Consider the following 25,364-nt stretch of genomic DNA (forward strand, 5'->3'; position numbering starts at 1 on the left):
CACCACAATCTTGGTTTCCGTCTTTAAGAATTTTCTATTTATAGGTCCCTCATAGAGTGAGTTGGATCATGTTTTTTTCCCCACTCTGAGTGGGCTCAACCCTCTGAAGGGCACGGGAGCTCTCCAGGTAGTAGGTTGCCTGGATCACTTCATATCCTTGTACTCAGCTCCCTCCTTATCCTGGTCCTGAGGTTTCCCTTCAAGTAGCAATGTGAGAGAAAACTACACAAGTCACTGTGAATATTCACTCACTCGATTTATTACTCAACGCCCAGTCGGATGAGAATCAGTGGGGGAAGCAGCACCCCTGTGTACGTTGAGCACCCTGGTTCAAGTTAATCCTTTTACATGGAAAGCTCACTCTCCCAGACAGAGATTCCCAGATCGTTTAAGACTCTGCACCAGTTATGGTTTCCTTCATAGCTTGAGGATTTCCTCATGCTGCTGTCTGCATCAAGAAGGCTGCCTTTGCCAGCGCAACAGGGAGCGGAGAATGCACTGTGCTGAGCCCTTAACCCCACAGGGTCTGATTCCCACCGTGTTCCTGGAAACTGTCATTCTTGTGGTTAAAAGAATGTTAATCATTCTACATTTCTGCCTCTACCCCTTTGTTTTGTCTTTCTCGTTTCCTTACTATATGGCTTATCTGTTTGGTTTTTCCTGAATTTTCTAATTTATCTTATATTTCCAGTACCTAATCTCGATGCCTATCTGCTTCTCCTATGCCGTGGCTTCCTCCTCTGATCAGTACTTCACACTCACCAGTGCCTCGAGTTAGAACAAGTATTCCACACAGGATGCACCTAGTGCAGCGTCCAGTGCAGGGATCACCTCCCTTGAAGTGGACATTTCTGTAGCCCGTCTGTGCACCCACTTTTCCACTGAAGTTGTTCTAGCAAGGCTCACCATTGACCTTCAACAGCTAATGGAAATCTTATGACTTTATTGACCTTTCCTGTGATCTGACATGGATGACAACTTCTTTTGTATTAAATTTCTCTCTAAACTCAGCCTCAGTGACAACATTCCCTCTTGGTTTTCTGTCCATCTCTCTGATCATTCCTTTTTTTTTTTGCTTGGGAAAGATTCACCCTGAGCTAACATCAGTTGCCAATCTTCTTCTTTTATTTCTTGAGGAAAATTAGCCCTGAGCTAACATCTGTGCCAGTCTTCCTCCATTTTCTATGTGGGTTGCCACCACAGCATGGCTTGATGAGTGATGTAGGCCTGCACTTGGGATCTGAACCTGTGAACCCAGGCCACTGAAGTGGAGCATGAGGAACTTTAACTACTCGGCCATGGGGCCGCCCCTGATCATTCCTTTTCAGATTCCTTTAGGGACAGTGTGTTCCCATTCTCTTCTGGTGTGATGGTGTTTGTAAGGGCTATATCATTGCTTCTCTGTTCTTCTCACTCCAGCCTCAATCTCTGGGCGATTTCAAATACACGCTCTAGGTTATATGCTGTTTACTCGTGACTCCCAAATCTTTATGTCTCCAGCCAGCTTTCTCTTCTGAGACTCAGGACGTTAACAGCGATTCCTGCTGAGTAACTCCACCTGAATGTTCCACCGTATCTACCACCTAGCATGTCCAACTTAAAGACATCACTTTTCCACTACTCTTACAAAACTTCTCCCCACCCCTCCATATTCCTGACCTTTCTTGGTAAATACTTGTCACCCAGTTCGAACCATGGGAGTCATGCTAGACTTCTCCTTTTATTTATTCTCCACATTCAACTAGTGATTAGCAAATAATACCCATTCAAGATACATTTCCACATAGGAATAAATATAAAATAGGATTCACATTATTTCAAATTTTGCCATATAATGGGGCTTATATTTTTATTGCACTACTTTAAATCCACAGAATTCAAATTTGTATATAATGCAACCATACTACACTGAGAACTATGCTAGTTATCTCATGTAATTCTCCCAAAAGCTTTGTGGATTAGGCATTATTTTTTGTTTTTTTTACAAATGAAAGAAATGGTGCTTGGCAAAGTGGGTTAAATCACAGTGGTATGGTTGGGTTTGGCTCGACCCTCCGACTGAACAAGCCCTTTCAACTCTGTTGAGAGTGTGAATTAGACTCCCCGATACCAGGATGAAAATAAATGTCACATTTATTTATACTCCTACATAGGTCAATCTGCTACATGTTCCCACCCATTTGGCAACCAGCAAATTCAATCTCAATCGTGAAATTTAATCCTAATCGCCCCTGGCCCCAGATCCTTGCTTGTGCAAGAGTCTTCGAGGTCTCTCACAGCCGAAACACCCAAGAGCCTTGGACTTGAGCCCACGTTGGCCACCACACCTGTGCTTCCTGACTGAGTTGACTCAGTCCCTTGAAGGCAAGAGGCTCCACAGTTTCTGAGCCCAGCCTGGGCACAGGGATCTTCATCATGGAGCTCCAGGCAGGCTTCTAGTGGTCAGTACTGTGGGCTTCCGACACCACTCACTAGGAGGCCTGTCACCTCTTAGGAGAGTGTGCGTGGGAATGTAGCACAGGTGTTGCCGTAGTCCCCATTCTTTCCCTAAGCCTCAGGAACCCCTCCACCCCCCAGCAACACTTCTCACTGGATGATGCAGTTCCTCTCTCTAAGGCTAGGTGTTTTGGGGGGTGTATTTGGCTTCTGGTGGTTGGCAACTTCTGCTTTTGGCCCTGCCATATAAATGCCATTAAAGGACTGAAATATTAGCACACAAACCTTGTCTTCCCATTTTTTCCTGGCCTCCTACAGTAAAGAGAACAAAACAAAAATGAATGTTTCAGTAGATTATACTCCAAGTGCTATGACATGCTCAGTGTGTGCTGTCTTCTCAGTCGTCACAATTTAATGAGTTTGGTGTTGTACCCATTTTACGTTGAGAAGACACAAACTTGGGTCCCAACAGTTTAGTGGTGAAATCAGGAATTGAGATAGTGTTTGTTTGGATTTAAGTCTTGTTTTTTTCCCCTTCTATGTGCTGATGCTATCCTTGAACTTGCGTTGAACCAAATGGCTGAGTCTCCTTCGTCTGAACTGCTGGCCCACAGTTCTGCATTACGTCACTGTTATTCTCAACCTAAATGCAGCGGTTTTTGTTATTCCTGTTCAATTTCATCTTGTTGATTTTGGTTTTTATTCCAATGTTTGGTGAGTTAGCTATGTCGTCCAGCCCAGTGGAATTCCCTGATTTGATAAACATGATGCTTGCAGTCTTATCCATGTCAAAAAAATGTTCAACAAAAATCCCATCTACCCCTCCTTTCTGGGGCTTGCTCTCCTGCCCTGAGCTGGGACTTGCCTCTCCGGGTTTGCTTTTTGTCTGTTATCTATCCACATTCTCCCCCTTCCCACAAGATCTCATATTGTATGGGAGGTGGGGGTGGTTCGTATGCTGGTGGGACACTCCACCAGGAGCAAGTCCTGGGTGGAGTGAGGGGCAGACTGTCTCATACCTGCTTAGGGTAGGGAGTGGTCTTCAGAGGATTTGGCCAAAGGGCTACAACCAGGCCAGGTAGTGAGGATGGAAGAATTCCAACTTGATGAGAGTCTCGCAGGTCAATAGAGCAGTGTTGGGGGCATGGAAGCTGTCCACATGTGGTGGCCTTGGTGACTGGCAGGTGATCAGGCAGGCACGAAGGGTCTGTCTTCAGGCTAAGAGAGCGGCAGGACCAGCACAAGCAATGCAGGACCCCAATCCAGGTGAGGGTTGCCAGAGTTAGCAAATAAAAATACAGGGTGCCCAGTTAAATTTGAATTTCCGATGGTTTTCCTCTCTTTTTTAGTGTAAGTTTGTACTACATAATAGGTGGTGCATAGTTATGCTAAAATTTTTTTGTTGTTTATGTAAAATTCTAACCTAATTAGGCATCCTGTATTTTATGTAGCAACCTTAATCCAGGTAGAGCTGGAGAATGGTGTGGAGTTGGGTCCTTCCATCTTTAAACTAGGATAATAATGGGCACATAAAAGGGTTCTTCTAAGGATTAAAATGAGGTGCCTAGCACGGAAAAAGTGCGCGATAAATATAAATCCCCTTTCTGCCTTCGCACAACATTTTTTCCCTTCTCATTGAAAGTCCAGCGTTAAAATATTTGATTAGGTAGTTGCAATAAGTAAAACATCACCTAAGCCCTAAGAGTGAACAAACTCTTTGAGAGAGATAGTTTTTAAAAATTTGCCGGTGCCAAAGGGTGCGTCTTAGGGAATACCCATGATTTGTGAAAAGGTATGGGAGCCAACTGGGGACTGCTGTGGTTAATTTTATGCGTCAACTTAAATGGCACATGGGGTGCCCAGATATTTGGTGACACGTTATTTCTGGGTGTGTCTGGGAGGCTGTGGAGGAGATTAACTTTTGAATTAGACTGAGTAAAGCGGAGGGTCACCTCCAGTGTGGGCATCATTCAATCCCTTGAAGGCCTGAATAGAATAAAAGGCTGAGTAGGAAGGAATTCTGTCTGGACCTGCCTGCCTTTGAGCTAGGACGTTGATCTTCTCCCGCCTTCTGACTCAGACTGGCACTGGAACTCACACCATCACGCTGGAACAACACTCGTGGCTTTCTTGGGTCTCCAGCTTGCTGACCACAGATCTCGGATTTCTTAACATCCATAATTATGGGAGCCAATTCCTTATAGTAAAAAAGCAAAGGAAAACAAAAAAATCTCTGTAGTAAATATATATAAATATACATCTATATATCTCCTATTGTTTCTCTTTGGATTAATACAGGAACAAATGGAGGGAACAGAGAAACAGGAGTGGAGAATCAGGGAAAAACCAGGATGAGTAATGTGGCATCTTGTAAGCTGGGAGAATAGAGAATTTCCATTAAAAAAAAAAATGAGGTCCACAATAAATGGTTAATGTCACTTTCTTCCTGGGGATAAAAGAAAGTCCTAATGAAAAGTTCTTGACTTGAGTTTCTAAAGGGGTAATATATGTTAAATCTGATTATTGGATATGTGCTTGTTATTAATTTCATGCTTTCTTTAATACTTAAATGTTTCATAATATTTTACTTTGTTTTGATCAGAATTTCCCAAACTTATTTGGCCACACCATCATTTTTTTCCTGCAAAATATTTTTAATATTTTAAGTAACACTTATGGAAACATTGGTCTATATGCCCCTGGGATCCAAAGCTTGAATGCTGGGCTGTAACCACCATGGGTCAGACCCATGGAACTTATTATATGCACAACAGTATTTTGGCTTTTAATGGCATTTCGGAAACACAGTAGAATATTTTTTAGGATACTGTCTTCTCCAAAGCATACGTATATATATTTTTGAGAATAGGTTTAAATTAGGGAGAAATAGAAGAAAAATACATAGTGAAAAACAGATGATTAATTTATTACTTTTTCCTCAGATTCTCTTTACATGAGAAGAAATGTACGTTAGTTAAATTTTTAGAATATCTTCCATTTTATGCATCAGAAATACTGCGTTAAAAAACAAAAATGACTTCTATAGAATGTCCTACTTTGGGCGAGCAGAACGAGATGATTGCTAAGAATAGTCCAGGTGTTGTATTAATATTTAAAATTTTTAAAGATTGTTTAAATAGAACATGAAAGTTAGCTATGGAAGCAGATGGTTCAATTAAGTGTTTTACCCTTGAGAGTTCTATTTCTAATGGGATGTGGTTAAATTTTCCTCTAAGTGTTTGCATGTGAAAGTGTTGTTATATTTTTTGACATTAGATGTTGTGCGAAAAGGAATGGTTAGTTTAAACAAGGAACAGAAAACTTTTGACCTTCTACTGGTCAAAGTTCCGTTTTGGTTTTGGGCGAAGAGAATGACTTCATTAAACAACTGAGGGTTACTTTTGAAAAAATTTTGTCTTCAAGTAATGGATGTTTGCAGAATTTCGACATGACTCTCTCTAAGGAGAATGTGTCAGCAAAAGTGAGGAAAATCACTATTACATACTGTCAAGTGGTTTATGATTGGAAAATGACCAATAATTAGGGACATTTGGGAAAATGTTCAACATACAGTTTATATGGTGAGGACTGAATTTTTTGCTGAAAAGTGTTTTATAAATAAACTCATTCTATTGGTTTTTTTTCTAGTTTTTTTCAAAGATTGGCACCTGAGCTAACATCTGTTGCCAATCATTTTTTTTCTTCTTTTTCTCCCCAGTCCCCCAGTACATAGTTGTATCTTCTAGTTGTGGGTCCTTCTAGTTGTGGCATGTGGGATGCAGCCTCAGCGTGGCTTGATGAGCAGTGCCACATCCACAACCAGGATCTGAACCAGCAAAACCCCGGGCTGCCGAAGCGGAGCACATGAACTTAACTACTTGGCCACGGGGCCAGCCCAACTCATTCTATTCTTAGCAGGATGGCAGTCAGGTGCGAAGAATCTACTATTCTAGAATGGGGCAAAGTTTCAGTGGAAATTGTGCAGGGAAGAACGAATCCTAAGTGTGGAACACCAGAGTAGGAATCCCAGCTCTGGAGAACTGTGTGTCGTGGACGGAGTGTTTTTGCCTGCACAAATTCACATATTGAAGCGTTAACTCCCAATGAGATGGTGTTAGGAAGTGGGGCCTTGGGGAGGTAATTAGGTTGAGATGAGGTCATGAGGGTGGAGCCCCCATAGTGGGATCAGTGCTCTTAGAAGAAGAGGAGAGAAACCAGAGCCTCCTGTCTCTGCCACATGGGGACACAACAAGAAAGTAACCATTTACAAGCTAGGGAGAGAGCCCTGACCAAGAACCACGTCAGCCAGTACCTTGATCTTGGACCTGGCCTCCAGAACTGTGAGGAATAACTTTCTGTGTTTAAGAACCCAGTCTGTGGTATTTTCTCATAGCAGCCTGAGCTGACTGAGACGCTGTGTAACCTACAGGGTGTAGTTTAATCTCTCTGATCTTCAGTTTCCTGATTTGTATAATGGGGACAGAGTTGATGTGAGCTATAATGTTTGTGAATGAGCCTACCAATATTACGTGACTAACCGATGCTAAACCGACATGGAACACTCCCACTGGTAGACCGTCAATGGTGGGATGGACCCAAGAGGTTGATTCTAGCGTTTAAAAACACTTATGTCCGAGCTGCCTAACAGTGACCTAAGTTACTAGTGAAGATTTAAATATGTTCACATTGCAACAGAACTCTATTTTTAATCTCTGGGAATTGTGAAAACTGGCCCTTTTGGGGCAAATGCAGTATTGCCAAAAAGATCTTTGGGGAATTTTAATTTTTTGTCCCTAAATTTGGCTCTGTTTGTTCTAATGAAATGAGTGTTTCAGAATCTAGGTCGCCCTCAGCACCAGGATGACAAGAAGCAAGTTAGGTTAAGAATCTTGTGGACACCATAGATCTGGCAGGTTAGTCCCAGAAGAGCTGCCACACTGGGCCCATTGTGGGAGTGCTGGGGATGGGGTGGTCTACAGCAGGGTTGGCAAACTATGGCCTCCCACCTGTTTTTGTATGGACTTTGAATTAAGGATAGTTTTTATAGGGGCAGGGCCAGTGGCATAGTGGTTAAGTTTGGCATGCTCTGCTTCAGCGGCCCAGGCTCGTGGGTTCAGATCCTGGGCATGGACCTACACCACTCATCAAGCCATTCTGTGGTTGTGTCCCACATACAAAAATAGAGGAAGATGGGCACAGATGTTAGCTCAGGGCCAATCTTCCTCACCAAAAAAAAAAAAAAAGTTTCTACATTTTCAAAGGTAAACTGTAAAAAAAAGTTTTAAACAAATGGCCATTTACTTTTTGATGAAAGTTGCTCAAAGAGTTGAGGACATTGCCTCTTCGTCCACAAAGTCTGAAATATTTGCTATCCAGCCATTTTCAGAAAAAGTGTGCTGACCCCTGGTCTAGCAGGAATCTAGGAGTACCGTAGGCTAGTGGGTAAGACCCAGGAAACCAAAGAGTTGGTGAAAGCGTCCTGGAGCCGGGGGCATTTGTTCCCTAATTTGATGCTCCATTGGGTGGTAGATGGCAAGATGTCTGTCCCTCCACTCTTCCTTGCTAACCGAACCTTTGATTTGGTTCAGGAATCCACTCGCTATAAGCTTCAGGGGAGAGTTTTCCCACTCCTAGCCTCATCTATCTATCTAGTGGTGTATATTAAAACCATGAATTCCCAACCCCAATTCCAATCTAACACCACAGGATTCATTTTACTGAGAGTGAGAAACCTGGGGCCAGCCCTGTGGATGAGTGGTTAAGTTCACATGCTCCACTTCGGTGGCCCAGGGTTTCACTGGTTCGAATCCTGGGCGCGGACCTAGCACCACATATCAGGTCATGCTGAGGCAGCATCTCACATAGCACAACTGGAAGGACCTACAATTAGAATATACAACTATGTATTGGGGGGCTTTGGGGAGAAGAAGAAAAAAAAAGAAGATTGGCAACAGATGTTAGCTCAGGTGCCAATCTAAAAAAAAAAAGAAACCTGGCTCCCAGTTTCCTAATATTTTTACTTATTTGATCTATCCATCTGCTCCCCATAGGTACCAATCCCTCATTGCCATGGCCACCTTTCATTTGCAAATACCCGCCTTATGCCCTTCGGGTTCTGATGTTCCATACAGGCCAGTCCCTCATACCATCAGTAGACATGCTCCTCACCCCACCAAGCTTCCCCTCCACCCCGCAGTGTGACCACCTGCCTTATCTCGCCTGGGGTCCCCGCTTCTTGACTAGACCACTTTTTCATGCCCTTGGGCTCTAAGCCCTGTGCCAGACCTCCTCTCCATGCTGCTGGGGCCCCCACATTCCACCCATGACCCTCGCCCACACTTCCCCATCCCCCATCCCCATTGGATGCCTGCCCTCCCCCATTGAAGCTGCGACATCTGCCCTGGGCAGCCCTTCTAAGTGGCATTCTCCTCACTTTGCTTGGGCTCTGACACCCTCCGCCGGGAGACGCTGTTACCCACATTCCTTGCAGATGCCTACTTTGCTAGCCCCTCCTCACAGCTTTAGCAAGAGGAAGGGATCCATGTTGTCCCAGCTGCCATCGTTCTTTTGTTCCTGGACAGAGCACCCGGCCTACCTGAAGGTTGTGATCTAGGCTTTGGTGCATGATGTAAAATGGACCAAAATTGAACTTTTAATTTTAATTTAATTTTATTTCCCATCAAGAGAAAGGATCTTCTCCATATCTCCAGCTTTGAGGTATGGACTCTTGGTTAAAGAACTTACGAACAGACTTACCAACTCAGTCACTGGATGGAGGTACCGGTGGGAGGAACCTGCTTTAGCTTAATGAAGACCAGCCTTTCACAGGGACGTTTTCCTCATTTCTGCTTTTTCTTGTTTTGCAAGCCTCGAGAAATAAAGACATCTTAACCTGATGGGAACCCCTTCTTCAGCTTGACTGAGCAACTTTAGTACTTGGGTCTTGCAGAATGACCGGGGCAGTATGCGTGTAAAAGCATTTTGTAAACTAAGGGCTGTGTAGTTGCTAAGGAGGCATCTCTACTGTTATTTGATGGTGCGCACTGTCACATAATTCTGTGAGGCATAAACTGTGTCTAATTTAGAAGATTTATACTGTAACTGTGTTTTCTCCAGCGCCAATAGTGTCTGGATTTATTTTTGTTTGGTTTCCGCTGTGCTTATAGCAAGAATTCCCACATGAAATGCATTAGTGTCGAGGCAATCTAACGAATAAGCAGGAGAATAGATTTAATTCTCACGAAGTTCTTTTCTTTAGAGCTGGCTTGTCTTGGAGAGGAAAGAATTGCAAACTCTTAGAATCATAGGATCTTCGTGCTAGAAGGAACTTAAAGTTCATCTCTTCCAACAGGCTTCTCCACCCCAAGTCAGTATCCTATGGGTACCACACCCGATGTTCTGTCATAGTCAGTGAACAGGCCCCCTGCCTAGGCAGTGCAATCCATCTTAGCTCTTCTTTGATCCTTTTCCCTGCTCATGTGTGGAATACATGTGCTGAGACCCCAACACCAATCTCACACGGGGTTAGAGAAGATATTTAGTCCTCACCATGAACACTGGAAATTCTTCCCTCTTGGAACTTGCTTGTTTTGGAGAGCAGAAGATTACAAAATCTCTTTGTGCTAGAAGAGATTAGCCTGGAGGTCTTTCCTTACACAGAGGTGAAATCCATCTGCTGTTGATTTCCTCCCGGGGATCCTAGTTCTGTCATTTGAGGTGAAAAAGAACATATCTGCAGTGCTCCTGGTGTTTCAGCTGATTGTCAGCATCTCACAGTCTCTCCATCCCAAAATCTAGCCCTGGTCTCTTGCAAGAGTGTCGTCCAATTCCACGTGGGTCAGGAGGAGCGAGGAGTGGAAGGAGGCCTGACAAGTCGCAGACTCTAGGCAGACTCTTCTCGCAGCTGCTCTGCATTCCTTAACTGGGATCGCATCCCACCAGGACTCATTTCAACAATTTAGAGGCAGAGCAGCCTTCCTTGCTCTTGTGAATTCTTTTTCTTTTGTTCTTCCCCTACTGGGGGTGCAAGGTTCTTCTCTCATCTTTTGTCCTCTTTGTTGCACCCCTCCATTTCCCTCATGATAGGTGCTGTCATTCCCCTTGCTCACACCATCATTGTTCATGGTCCGCGAGATGCTCTTCCTTCTCCTAAAGATCCTGATACCCGCAGCACGAGGCGGGTTCTGGTACGTATTGAATGGCCTCATACTTCAGACTTATATACAGTTTCAGTGCTATATGGTTCTCTTAAAACTTCCCCCTTTTCTTCTGTGTCACATCTTGTCTGTTTTTTGGGTTAGAATGTCTTGCACAGAATAACCATGCCGTAATTACCTATGGAATTGAATTAGAAGTCCACACTCAGCTGCCCTGATGTTCTTTCCAGGTTTCCATGTTGGCAACAGCCCGTGTTCCCTGTGGAATTATTCTCTGGTTTTTTCAAGTATAAGTACATAGGAACATTTTAAAACTCTCAATATGTATTATAAAACAATGGCATGACTCCCTGGTAGAAAGCGTTGGTTCATGGTAATTGCACTTAAATTCTTTGTAAAAGTTTATTCCACACTGAGATGTTAAACACCTGCCTTTTAAATATTTCTGGGCAATGTTCTATGGAATGAGTGAGGTATGACTGTCATAGAGTAGGTGCTTAGCAGTAAGTGTTAAGTGAACTAGAGAATAAATTAATAACTCCCCATATATTGGAGAAGGCATTATATGGTCTTTTTCTAATAGCCTCTTTCTTCTCTATTATGTAGACAAGAATGCAAGCATACCTTTCAGATGAAAGTATGCTATACAATTAGGAGTCTAGTTTTAACTATCTGGCCATGAATCACAAAAGTAACCACAAAATTTTCGGTATGGAAGAGGCCTTGAGAAATTATCTCATCAGACCCCCATTTTGCAGATAAGGAAACAGACACAGAGGAGTTAGGTAACTGTAATGATTTGAATAGTATCCCCTCAAAATTCGTGTCCAACCAGAACCTCAGAACCCAGAACCTTTATTTGAAAATAAAGTCATGCGTTGCTTAACGACGAGGACACGTTCTGAGAAATGTATTGTCTGTTAGGCAATGCCGTCATTGTGCGAACATCACAGAGTGTACTTTCACAAAGCTAGGTGGTACAGCCTACTACACACCTAGGCTACATGGTACTAATCTTATGGAACCACTTTCGGATATGTGGTCCATCATTGACCGAAACATCGTTATGTGGCACGTGACTTTAGATGTAATTAGCTAAGATGAGGTCACACTGGATTGCGATGGAGGGGGCGAGTGGCCAAACCTAACGACTGGCATCTTCAGAAGAGAAAAAAGAGGGAGATTCAGATACACAGATACACATAGGAAGGGAAAAGGCCATGTGATGACAGAGGCAAAGTCTGGAAGTGGTGTAGCCACAAACCAGGGAATGCCAGGGAATGCTGGCAACCACCAGAAGCTAGGAGGAGGCAAGGAAGGAGCCTCACCTGGGGCCTTCGGCAGGAGCGTGGCCCTGCTGACACCGTGATTTCAGACTTCCAGCCTCCAGAACTGTGAGAGAATACGTTCTGTTTAAGCTACCCAGTCTGTGGTGCTTTGTTATGGCAGCCTCAGAAAACTGACAGGAACTTCCAATGAGCAATGGTGACTCTAGACTAAAGCACAGCCAACAGAGTCCACCCCAGGCAGCTGTGCTCTTAGTTCTCCTGTCCACGTCCTGTGTGTTGGGGGGCCTTAAAGATGCTCTCTTCAGTGACTTGATGTCTTCACTAGCTCTATTACCGTTCGCTGCCCTTAGGGCTTTGCTTCCTGCCCACGTCTTTCTCTAAGTTGTTTTACACAAGTCACTTGTTCTCGTATCTCTTACGCGCTCAGAAATTTGGCCGTGCACTTCTGCTGCTATTCTGTGCTGCTAATTCTCTTTCCTAGGTTGTTTTTACCTCTGGCCATAGGCCCTGTCATAATACTTCTTCTTTCTTAAAAAACACTATACACAAGTGTGGTACATGTACAAAACTGTACACATACAGTTTTTGGGCCATCTGATCTACCACAATACCTTTCCAATGCTTCTTGACCACTTCAATGACTGACTAAATTGTTGGCATATTTTTTACCCTTTGCAGGACATACAGACAAAAGGTAAAGTTTTTACTTTCTTGATAAAGTCCTTTGTGCACAAAAGTTTTAAATTTTGATGGAGTCTAATTTATTTTTGCCTTTGTTGTTCATGCTTTTGGTGTCATACCTAAGGATCCATTGCCAAACTCAAGGTCATGAAGATTTACCCCTCTGTTTTCTTCTGAGGGTTTTATAGTTTTTAGCTCTTACAATTCAGTTGTTAATCCATTTTGAGTTAATTTTGTATATGGTGTGAGGTAGAGGTCCAACTTCATTCTTTTGCATTTGAATATCCAGTTGACCTAGCACCATTTCTTGAAGAGACTGTTTTCGCCCCATTAGATGGTCTTGGCATCCTTGTCAAAAATCAATTGATCATAGACATATAGGTTTATTTCTGGACTTTCAAGTCTATTACATTCGTCTATGTGTCTATCCTTATACCAGTACCACACTGTTTTGATTATTGTAGCTTTGTAGTAAGTTTTGAAATTGGGAAATCTAAGTTCTCCAATCTCGCTCTTCTTTTTCAAAATTGTTTTAGCTGTTTGGGGCCTCTTCAAGTTCTATGTGAATTTGAGGATTGGCTTTTCCATTCCTGAAAAAAAGAACCATTGGAATTCTGATAGGGACTGTGTTAAACCTGTAGATCACTTTGGGTAGAATTGACATCTTCATATTTTTCTTGTCAGTATTATCTATTCCTTGGACCTTTGATAGAATACTCTTGTAAAACTCTCTGGGCCTGTATTTGTTTAGTGTTTATTCACGGGCAGACATCAAATTCCGATTCAGTTCCTTTTATTGTTATTGTTATTATGTCTTCCACTCTACAAATATGAGATGTCTTTCCATTTATTTAGGTCTTCTTTAATTTCTTTCAGTAATGCATTGTAGTTTTCAGTGTACACTTTCTTAGTCAAATTTGTTTCTAGGTATTATATTCAAGAGCGAGGTTATTAAAATATAGTATTTTAGGCGTGCCAAGAAATAAAACAAAATGACACTTGTGTAATTACCACCCAGCTTAAGAAATAAAGCCTAACAAATACAATCCATGCCTCCCTGGCTGCATTCTCTTCCCTCCCTCAAAAGTAACTGCTCTCTTAAGTTCGGTGTTGATATAGTGTGATAGGCAGAATAATAGCCCCCCAAAGATATCCGTATCCTATTCCTCAGAACCTGTGAATATGTTACCTTACATGGCAAAAGAGTCTTTACAGATGTGATTAAGTTAAAGGTCTTGACATGGTGAGATTATCCTTGATTATCTAGGTAGGTCCAATCTAATCACAAGGGTCCTTATAAATAAAAGAGGGAGGCAGGATCTCTTGTAAATACAGTCATGTGCTGCATAATGATGTTTCAGTCAACAACGGACTGCGTCTATGACTGTGGTCCCGTAAGATTAAAGTGGAGCTGAAAAATTCCTATCGTCTGGTGATATCATAACCACCATAACATCAGCACGAGGCATTACTCACGTGTTTTTGGGGATTCTGGTGCAAAAAAACCCACTGCTGTGTCAGTCATATAAAAATATAACACATACGATTATATACAGTACATAATACTAGATAATGACAATAAACGACTATATTACTTGTTTATGTATTTACTATACTATACTTTTTATCATTATTTTAGAGTGTAATCTTTCTATTTATAAAAAAATAAAGTTTACTGTAAGAGTATGTTGGGTTATGCCAGCACTAGCCTCATAAATCTCGTGTTTACTGTGTCTCTTGATTGCATCGTTTTCTCCTATGCTTGATTTAATCTTCTGTTGTTTTGTTCATCATGGCCCCTCGGCGTACAAAGTCCACTGCTAATGTTGCCAGTAAGAGGTCACATCAAGTGATTGACCTAGAAATGAAATTAAAAGTGATTAAGGACTGTGAAAGTGGAAAATCGGTGATGGTTATCGCTTGCCAGTCAGGCATGTCCCATTCCACCATAGCTATGGTCTTGAGGAACAAGAACGAAGTGATGGAAACTGTCAAAGGATCTGCTTCATTGATGGCAATGAGACCAACAAAAATTCGAGAAAGGCCAATGTCAGACATGGAGAAACTTCTAATGACCTGGATTGAAGACCAGCTACACAAGCTGTATCCCTCTCAGCACCATGACAATCAGGGCAAAAGCAAAAAGTTTATGATGTTGAAAGAAAAGGGTTCACTCAACTATGATGTTGAGTTTACTGCTAGCTCTGGGTGGTTTAAATGATTCAAGAGTCGTTATTCATTACATAATGTGAAAGTGGGTGGTGAGTCTGCGAGTGCTGACATGAAGGCAGCTGAAGGATTTTTGGAAACTCTAGATAAGCTGATTGTAGAGGAAAATTTCTTGCCAGAGCAAATATTTAATATGGATGTAACCTCTCGATTCTGGAAATGGATGCCTGGAAGGACTTTCATCCATCAGGAGGCCAAGTCAATGCCAGGTTTCAAGGCTTTTAAAGACAGGATAAAGCCTTGCTGGGGGGTAATGTTGCAGGCTACAAATTGAAACCCTTTGTGACCTGGCAACGGGGGAACCCCATGGCCTTCAAGCATATCAGTAAGCACACATTGCCAGTGTACTAGAGGAGCAAGAAGAAGTCGTGGATGACCCAGCTCCTCTTCCCAGATGCCCTCCTGAATTACTATGCCAGAGAAATGGAGAAGTACTCTTTGGAGAATAGCATACCTGTCAAGATTTTGTTTATTGTTGATAATGCTCCTGGACATCTTCCTTTCATTGGTGATCTTCATCCCAATATCAAAGCAGTGTTTCTCCCTCCAAACACTACCTCTTTGATCCAACCAATGGATCAAGGAGTAAGAGCTGCTTTTAAGGCCTACGACCAGAGGAGGACCTTTGCCCAGGCTATTACTGCAACTGAGGAAGATACTGAGAAGACACTGATGCGATTCTGGAAGAATTACCACATTATGATTGCATCAAGAACCTTCCTTGGGCTTGGGATGATGTCACCAAGGAGTGTATGAATGGCATCTGGAAGAAGATACTCAAGAGGTTCGTCCATGACTTCAGAGGTTTTGCCAAGGATGAGGAGGTTGTGAAAACCAACAAGGCTGTGCCTGAGATGGCAAACAACTTTAGCCTGGGTGTGGGTGAGGATGACACTGAGGAGCTCCTAGAGGTGGTTCCTTAGGAACTTACTGATGAGGAATTGTTGGACCTGGAACAGGAACACAGCTGAAGAAGACGCAAGAGGAAAGGAAACTGCAGGAGAAGGAAAAGAAGAAGAAACTCCAAGAAAATTCACAGTGAAACGTCTAGTTGGCGGACCTCAACAAGCTCCTTAAAAAGCTTGAAAACGTGGGCTCCAACGCTGAAAAATTTTCATTAATAGAGAGAAGTGTTCATGGGCATATGCTTACAAGCAAATGTATGATGAAAAAAAAATAACCAAGCAAACCACCATGAACATATTTCTGAAAAAAGTGACATCTCAAGAAGACCCTCAGGCAGGTCCTTCAGGAGGTGTTCCAGAAGGGGCATTGTCATGGGAGATGACAGCTCCATGCATGTTATTGGTCCTGAAGACCTTCCAGCGGGACAAGATGTGGAGGGGGAAGACAGTGATATTGATGATCCTGACCCTGTGTAGGCCTACGCTAATGTGTGTGCTTGTGTCTTTGTTTTTAACAAGAAAGTTTAAAGAGTAAAAAAAGAATAAAAATTTTAAAAATAGAAAACTTATAGAATAAGGATATAAAGAAAATATTTTTGTACAGCTGTACCAATGTGTGTTTTAATTTGTGTTATGACAAAAGAGTCAAAAACTTTTAAAAAATTAAACTTTATAAAGTAAAAAAGTTATAGAAGCTAAGGTGAATGTATTATTGAAGAAAGAACTTTTTGAAAAAGTAAACTTAGTGTAGCCTAAGTGTGCAGTGTTTGTAAAGACTACAGCATTGGACAGTGATGTCCTAGCCTTCACACTCACTCTCCACTCACTCACTGACTCACCCAGAGCAACGTCCAGTCCTGCAGGCTCCATTCATAGTAAGTGCCCCAAACAGGTGCACCATTTTTTATCTTTTATGCCGTATTTTTACTGTGCCTTTTCTATGTTTAGATATGTTTAGATCCACAAATACTTACATTGTGCTACAATTGCCTATAGTATTCAGTACGGTAACATGCTGTCCAGCCTTGTAGCCTAGGAGCAATGGGCTGGACCATAGACCATAGAGCCTAGGTGTGTAATAGACTCCACCCTCTACGTTTGTGTAAGTACACACTGTGATGTTTGCACAACGACAAAATCGCCTAATGACCGATTTCTCAGAAAGTATCCCCGTCATTAAGCGACGCATGAGTGTACATCCGTCCAAGAGCCAGATAAGCCCCAGTGTCTACAGCTTTTATGACCTAGAGATGTCTCAAAGGTCCTGGGACATATGTGTCCTTGAAATGTAAAATATTAGGGATCTTCCTGGCACCTTGGGAGCTTGACCTAGGGCACTACGCCCGACTATAACCATTTGACCTTCTTGGGGAGACAAGAGAAGTTTTATTATCCTTTTGGATCAGAGAAGTTCACTAGACAGACGACTACAGATTTAATCCCCACGGTATGTGAAAAGTACAGTGTTTGTGGATAAAGTGAAGACAAAACATTACCTTTAATATTATACAGATTTCTGTGTTTCCAGAGACTAGAGCTTTCTCCAGGAGTACTGAGAAATCCAGGAAAGATTTATTGCCTCAGGTTGATTTATCAATAATGGAGAGTTTTGATATAACCTTTCATCATGATTGTGGATTTGTCAATTTCTCCTTGTATCTTTGTGGCTATGTTATTAGATGCTTATGCATTCAGAATTGTTATTTATCTTTAGTGAATTATTTTTCTAATTATGGTGTAGTGACCCTCTTTATCAGATAAGCTTTAAAAATTCACCTAAAATATGACACTGGACAAGATGAAGACAAAGAAAAGGAAAGTTGATAGCTAGATTAATATCAGAGGGAAGAATATGAAAGCAAAGCATTATTAGGGATTACCTTTGACTTCTAACTGGTGCATTTTGTGAACTTTATTTTTGCTAGATATACTTGGATTCATTTTTCTCATCTTATTTTATATACTATTTATCCTATTTAAAAAAGGCTGCTTCTTTCCTCCTGTCTTGTCTCTATATATGGTGTTTTAAAATCTACCCCCTTTTCTCATTTTCATGTTTTAGAAGGTATACATTCTATTTCGACTAGGTCAGTGGTTTCTCTTAAATATTTTTAACATGCACATTTACCTTAATAAACCCTAAAGTAAATTAATATCTATGCTTTCTTCCTGTATAATTACTGGAATTTAGAACATTTGAACTCTGATGACTCTCTCCAGTCTTAGAATATTACTCTTATCTAGTGTCTGTGTTCCTCCTTGTTTTTGTACCGCCCCCCCCCCCCCCCCGCCCGTTGGTCATCATCATTATACATTTTTATAAGTTTAATGGCTTTACCCCTATACTTATTGGTTTCTTTGCCCATCATTACCATTTCAATTTCAAGCCTTTCTTCTGATTCAATGTCCTTTAGAAGTGCTTTTGTGAAAGGTCTGTTGGAGGCAAACTCTCAATCTTTGTCTTAAAGCATCTTTACTTAATGCTCATCCTTGAGTTGCAATTTACTTGCATGTAGTATCTGAGACTGATAAGTATTTTCTGCTGAATGCTGCTTTCTGTGGTTGCTAAATGAATTTCTTCTGCAGGTAATTGCTCTCTGGTTGCATTTAAGGCTTTCCTTTGCTTTAGCTTTTTGCAAGTTCACTGCAATACCATGGTGTCTTTTGATTTTCCTGTTTGAGATTTCTTGGGCTTCTTGAATCTTGAATCTTGAATCAGTTCTAGAGCATTTTTGAATTTTGCTTTGATTTCATTCTCTCCATTCTCTCCTTCTGGAAATTCTATAAAGATATCTAGAATATTGGACCTTTTCAAGTTATGTAATTTTTCTCTCTTTTTTTGCAAAGGAGCTTTTTTTTTTGGTGAAGAGAGCTGAGCTAACATCTGTTGCCCATCTTCCTCTTTTTTTCTTCTCCCCAGAGCCCCAGTACATAGTTGTCTATCCTAGTTGTAGGTCATTCTAGTTCCTCTAATTGGGATGCCGCCTCAGCATAGCTTGATGAGCAGTGTGTAGGTCGTCACCCAGGATCCAAACCTGTGAACCCTGGGCCACTGAAGCAGAGCACTCGAGCTTAATCACTCGGCCATGGGGCCAGCCCCTGTAATGTGTCTCTTAACCACCTTTCTATTTATATTTTCCGTCTCCTTATCTCTCTATGTCTTATCCTCTGTAATTTCTTCCAATACATATTCCAGATTGCTAATTCTTTTTCAGCTGGGTTTCATCTGGTATTTGACTCATCCATTGAGTTTTTAACTTTAATCCTTATGTTTCTTATTCCCATAAATTTTAACTGGTTCCTTTACAAATCTGCTCAGTCCTCTTTTGACAGCAGCTTTTCTCAAGAATCTATTTTTCTTTCTATGTCTTTATCACCTTTATGTTCTTATAATCACTATCTGAAAATTTTGTTAATGGAACTACTGTTTTTCTGTTGTTGACACTTGTTGGATTTTTTCCCCCGTGTGTTTTGTAATTTTTATTGAGAGCTCATTTTGTTGGGGCTTAATCTATAAGAATCCTATCAGGCCTGGTTTGAGGATGTGTCTCTTTAGCGAGATGGTAGTTATTTCTGCCAGATGCCCCAGAGTTACTGCCAAGTTGGAAGCTCTTTGCATGCTAGTGTTTCAAATCCAATTACAAAGGTAATAAATTCAAAATAGATTCCACCAATGATTGAAACTCAAATTCCAATCCACATGATAGTTGATCTGGTTATGAATTCTTCAGGAAATTATTTTCATCCCAGGCTAGGTACCTCAGTTTTTCTTTTGCCAATAGGTAGTTTTTTGTTTCTTTGCTTTTTTTTTTTTTTAATCTCTCCCTTTTATAATCCTAGATTTCTCTCTCTCTCTTTCTCTTCCTTTTTCTCTCTTTGACTCAGTTATGACTCCCAGCTTTGTACAAGCCTGGCAACATTTTCTTTCCCTGCATGGCCAGTAAAATCTGAATCTATTTGTTAAGAAAGGCAGCAGCCAGGGGCTGGCCCTGCGGCTGAGTGGTTAAGTTCGTGCACTCTGCTTCGGCGGTCCAGGGTTTCGCTGGTTCAGATCCTGGGTGCGGACGTGGCACCGCTCATCAGGCCACACTGAGGCAGCATCCCACATGCCACAACCAGAAGGACCTACAACTAAAAATATACAATTATGTGCCGGGGGACTTTGGGGAGAAGAAGGAAAAAAAAAAAGAAGATTGGCAACAGTTGTTAGCTTAGGTGCCAATCTTTAAAAAAAAAAGAGCAGCAGCCATCCCCACTGTTCCTCTATCCGGGGCAACTGTGCCATGAACAGCTCATCATGAGTCTCGGTTTACAAAGATTGAGGTCCCGGATGTTTTCCTTACTTTCTTGAAAACTCGGTTATATTTAAAAAAAAAAAAAAAGTTTGTTTTTGAAAGTAGAAAAGTGGTTGCCAGGGGCCGTGGAGTACGGAAACTAGGTTGAGGTTGGAAAAGGGGTGCAAACTTTCGGCTATAATATAAATAAGGGCTGAGGAGCTAATGTAAATTATGGTGACTACAGTTGATGACACTGTGTTGTATGTTGAAATTTGCTAAGAGTAGAACTTAAATGTTGTGACACACACACACACACACATAAAAGCTAAATATGAATGGATAGGTGTGTTAATTAACTGGATGGGGGAATCCCTTTACAATGTACATGTGTATCAAATCACCGTGATGTACACTTTAAATATCTTACAATTTTATGTCAATTATTCCTCAATAAAGCTGAAATTTAAAAAAAATTTCAAAAGATATATTTTTAAAAATGTTTGTTTTAGCATTTACTGATGTTTTGTATCAAGAGGACTTCCAGATTTTCTAGTCTACCAGAAATAGAAATAGAAGCCAAGATGGGTTCATTGATCTTTCCCAGGAACCCTATAACTTAAAAAAAATCCAATTCAGTTCAGCAAACAATTATTGAGTGCCTTTTATGTACCAGTTACCATTTAGGGAAATCATTCATTTTCTAGCAGAATGCCACTTTCATTCAGAAAATAAAGTAAACTCGCCTTTCTTCTTCACCATCCTTCTGCAACCATCAGTTTAAAAGATCCCATTATATCAAAGGCATCATCAGATAAGTTCTAGTACTTGAGGTAAAATTCCTATCTTCCGATAAAATTCCAGCACTTAAACCCCTGCTCCTACAATGCGTGGATTACATCATCATTATGAACACACAAAAAAAGGTAAGTGGAAGACTTACATCAAAATTCACGTATTTTTCAAAATCATGTATTTCTTTTCTGTGTTTAGATTTTCTCGCACCTCAGTTTAAGAGATACGGTAGTATGCGGTCAAGTTAGTCGCTCCTGGTTGCTGATGACACAAATAAGGTCATTGTGGAATGCTGTAAGTAGACACTACCTGAAGCCATATCTTTCTTCTGGTTCCTAAAGGAAAACAGACTGCTATAAAGCCAAGTGTAGTAGGGATGACCTTCCTCTCTCCTCCTCCCGTGAGGCTATAAAAGTTAGGTGCATTTGTTTCTCTTTCATCCAGGCACAAGCCTGAAGGACAAGATAAAAAGATAATAATGTTATTTGAAGAGATGAGTATTTTCTAATTTAAATGGTAGAAATAAATTGGATATAATTCTTGGATTGAAACAAAGCTACATTATATCTGAGTTAGGCTTAATGTTACCCGACTCAAGATGCTGCAGGAATAAACTGAGAAAATGCAAAAGTGCGTACAGTAGAGCCTGGCATGTAGGCAGCACTCAATAAATATTACCTACTATTATTAGTTCAAAAACACAACAAAGCAGCACAAAATATGGAGTAAAGGAAAATACAACTGGCATGAACCAGGGCTAAAATATACGACATATAAACAAAGCTTGTTTGATGGTCTTTGTGTGTTTGCATGCATATAGACACATATACTCTCAGGCATTTTCTGCTATGGACTTCTAGGCTGGCACCTCTGTACCACTGAGCTCCTATACTATTCAACTATTGTCATTGAACTATTTTTGTGCTATTCTTGTAACCTAGAACATGCCTGTGTTTTTCATTGCAAAGAGACACCGGGGAGAGGTCTCAGCCAACAGCAAAAGATAAGCATGTATTATCCCCAATGACTTCTTTTTTCTGTTTCTTGGATGTTACTTTAATCTTAACTGTGATCATTTATATCATTAACCAATGTTGCAGTGGCAACATTTTCTCTATCGCCTAAAGTGCAGTCAATAGCTGACTTCGCCACTTCTTAATTGCTAATGATTGGAGGCCCAATGATACCACGTGCTCGGACTGACCTATGAATAGATGGCAGGGGCCATTCTGTAGAAACTCTAAAACTCAGACAGAGAAACTAAGAGGAGTTGACAGGGACCAGGGGATCTAGCTCCATAAGTCAACTGAACATCTTACATCCTGTCAGAGCACCATTCTGTTCTTGGCTGTACTGTGCTCTCACTTGGTGCAGCAATGGCAAGAAGAAAATGTGCTCCTGTCCTAGCTAACTCCGACTGGGGATATTACTTTTTCCTTTGGAAAACCTGTAAAGGAGAAAAAGGTGAATCCAAATGGTCTGATGAGAAAGAATATGCACAATATTAAGATCAGGGCAAATCCTGCAGAAGGCTGGCAGAAAAAGCCAGCATTCTGCCCAGAAACCTCATTAGGTAAAGATGGAGAAAATACAAGCACATGGTGGCGAAGAAGAAAGCCAGGATAGCAAGTTAAGTTTCTTTATGTTCAGCAAGTTTCTCTTTCCACAGTTCGATGTTGCTCTTCATCATCTCCAATTGTTTTGGCCTGTATTTGTGAGTGCTCAAATGTGGCACAACCTTAACAAACATTTTTGCACAAAGAATAGCTTTGTTCTGAAGACAATGAGAAATTGGATGTTTATAAACTTAACCTTTTAGCCGAAAGACCTCGATAGTACTATGATATATGATATCAATATTATTGTATCAACCAGCCCTCGCCTCTCAGAGCTCATATAAACCTCCGCGCTCTTCAACTTTACATACAATCAGCATCTTTCCTTATCTCTAGAACTACCTCCTCCAAATTATGAGTAGTGAAAAGGCCATTATAAACCACACACTCTAAACTGTCTTTCCCATAGTCAAGGACTCAACATATAGTCTGTGCTCATGAAAAAGGCAGCAGGCACACATTAATAATGAACCCGGGGTGGGTTCATTGACACTGAGGTGGCGGGCGGCAGCCTCGTGGCTCACCTGGGATGATGGGGGACGTTCAGGCCACTCCAAGACAATTGACTCTGTTGGGGGGTGGATGTGAGGTCCCTCCCCTCTCAGCTATTGATCGGAACTGGACATTTGATAATTAAGCCTGGGAATGACCATGAAAAAAACCAATCTGTTTGTAATTAAATCTTGGAATGGCCATGAAAACAAACAAAAATGAGCGATGCGGTGGAGAAACTTTAGTTCTCTGTGCTTTAAAAATATTTACATGCAAAAGGTATTTCTTAATGCCTTCTGTTTATCCTTTGTAGATTGATTTTTCCTCAGTAAAGCACATGGCCACAGATAAATATATAGTGTCTACTCTGCAAAGGTGGCGTCTGAATGTGCTGCGCTTGAATTTTCGAGGATGTGCTCTCCGACAGAAAACTTTGAGATCTGTCAGTAAGTATGTGCATTATGATGGTTTGTCTTGCTTTCCTGTATTTTAATTAAACAAATACAAAGAAACATATAAATAAAACGGAAACATCAGTTACGGTCTTAGGCCATAAGAATGCCAGTTAAAGCCATTTAAAAAGCTTATGGTATAGTCAGCTCTTACTGGATTGGATACCCGGGGAGTTGGTCCTTTGTTCATTCTTATTGACCACTTTTTTTGGTCTAGCATTTGTCTATCTATGCATCATCAATTTATCTACCCAAAAAAATACAACATAAGAACATATTCTTGGGGGCTGGCCCAGTGGCGCAGCGGTTAAGTTCGCATGTTCCGCTTCTCAGCGGCCCGGGGTTCGCTGGTTCGGATCTTGGGTGCGGACATAGCGCTGCTTGGCACGCCATGCTGTGGTAGGCATCCCACGTATAAAGTAGAGGAAGATGGGCACGGATGTTAGCTCAGGGCCAGGCTTCCTCAGCAAAAAGAGGAGGACTGGCAGTAGTTAGCTCAGGGCTAATCTTCCTCAAAAAAAAAAAAAGAAAAAAGAAAAAAAAAGAACATATTCTTATTTTAAAAATTCTAACAATGGACAATAAAGCAAAAATCTGCCTTTATCTCCCTCAAAACCATTCACTTAAAGGCACTCAATGTTATCACTTTTCTGTTTTTCTAAAACACTTTTACATATATGTGATTAAAAATACACAATTTTAATTTTTAACACAAAAGGGATCATATTGTTTTCTGTTTTCTTTATGTCCTGGAAATCTTTCCAAGGCGGTACATATAGAACTACTAAATTATTTTTAAATGCTTAAAATCATTTTCTATGCTATGGATGTACCATAATTTATTTAGCTTTCTTCCTATTGATGGACACTGAGGTTATTTCCAGTTTTTTCCAAGCTCCTTTGTCCTTTGTGACATTTGCCTTTAACTGTCCTAGTCAGTTCGGGCTGCTGTAACAAAGTTCCATAGCCTGGGTGCCTTATAAACAACAGAAACTTATGTCTCACCGTTCTAGAGGCTGGCAGTCCAAGATCAGGGTGCCAGCGTGGCTGGGTTCTGGTGAGAACCCTCTTCCAGGTTGCAGACTGCTGTCTACTCATTGTATCCTCACAAGGCAGAGATGGGGAGAAAGAGGTCTCTGAGGGCTCTTGTAGGAGGGCACTAATCCTATTCATGAGAGCTCCATCCTAGTTATGTCTTGAAGGCCCCATCTCTAATACCATCACATTGGGGCTTAGGATTTCAACATATGAATTTTGGGGGGACACACACTCGGTCCATTGCATTAACCTATACGTCCTTTGAGGGCATTTCTTGGTTTTCATATATATTTCTGGAAATGAGAGAAAAAATATATTTCAAAAAGTATACATCCATACTGATTTTAGATAGTGAGAAAGAGTGCCATAAACATATGTAAATATCAACATGCATGAATCTGAAGATGTTAATGGGGGATGATGGGCAGAATGATATATATAATCTAATACCGTTTGTATACAATTTTACAATGTTCAAAATAATACTATATATACTTTACATTTTGAAATAATTTCAATAATATATGTTTAAGGACACACATGCACATGCTGAAATGTAAAAAGCATGAGTGGAAATGAAAAACTCCAAAAGCAAGATAGTGGTTACCTCTGAGGTGGAGGGAGTTGGATGAAAGAAGGTCTCAAGGAATGAAGAGCTTCGTAAGGAGTTTCAACTATATCTGTAATTTTTTTTCCTGAAAAAAAGAAAGAAAATAGACAAAATGGATTAATTCTGATCCGTTATTGCTGTGCTGAAGAAAGCAATAGTTTTTTGTGTGATGTTATTGTATGTGATTGCATCCTAAACTCTCTTCTTGGTTTTAATAGTTTGTCAGTTGATTCTCTTGCGTTTTCTGGGTAGACTATCGTGTCGTCTCAAAATATTAACGGTTTGTTTCCATTCGTTCCTATTCTTATATCTTTTATTTCTTTTTTCGGTAGCAGAGATACGCAGCCACCTTGTCTTGTTCTTGACTCTTTTTTCACATTTGTAACGAGAA

General features: G+C 41.0%; 1 protein-coding gene across 1 annotated transcript in view; it reads left to right on the forward strand.

Moving 5' to 3' along the window:
* Positions 1–25,364, forward strand: part of FBXL13 (F-box and leucine rich repeat protein 13) — a 208,222-nt gene that overhangs the window by 60,285 nt on the left and 122,573 nt on the right. The window contains exons 8-9 of the mRNA XM_014850486.3: positions 20,964–21,059; positions 23,187–23,319. Coding sequence (XP_014705972.1) covers positions 20,964–21,059; positions 23,187–23,319 — 229 coding nt within the window. The remainder of the gene's footprint in view (positions 1–20,963; positions 21,060–23,186; positions 23,320–25,364) is intronic.

This window comes from Equus asinus, chromosome 1, assembly GCF_041296235.1.
Source record: "Equus asinus isolate D_3611 breed Donkey chromosome 1, EquAss-T2T_v2, whole genome shotgun sequence".
NCBI classification, from domain to species: domain Eukaryota; kingdom Metazoa; phylum Chordata; class Mammalia; order Perissodactyla; family Equidae; genus Equus; species Equus asinus.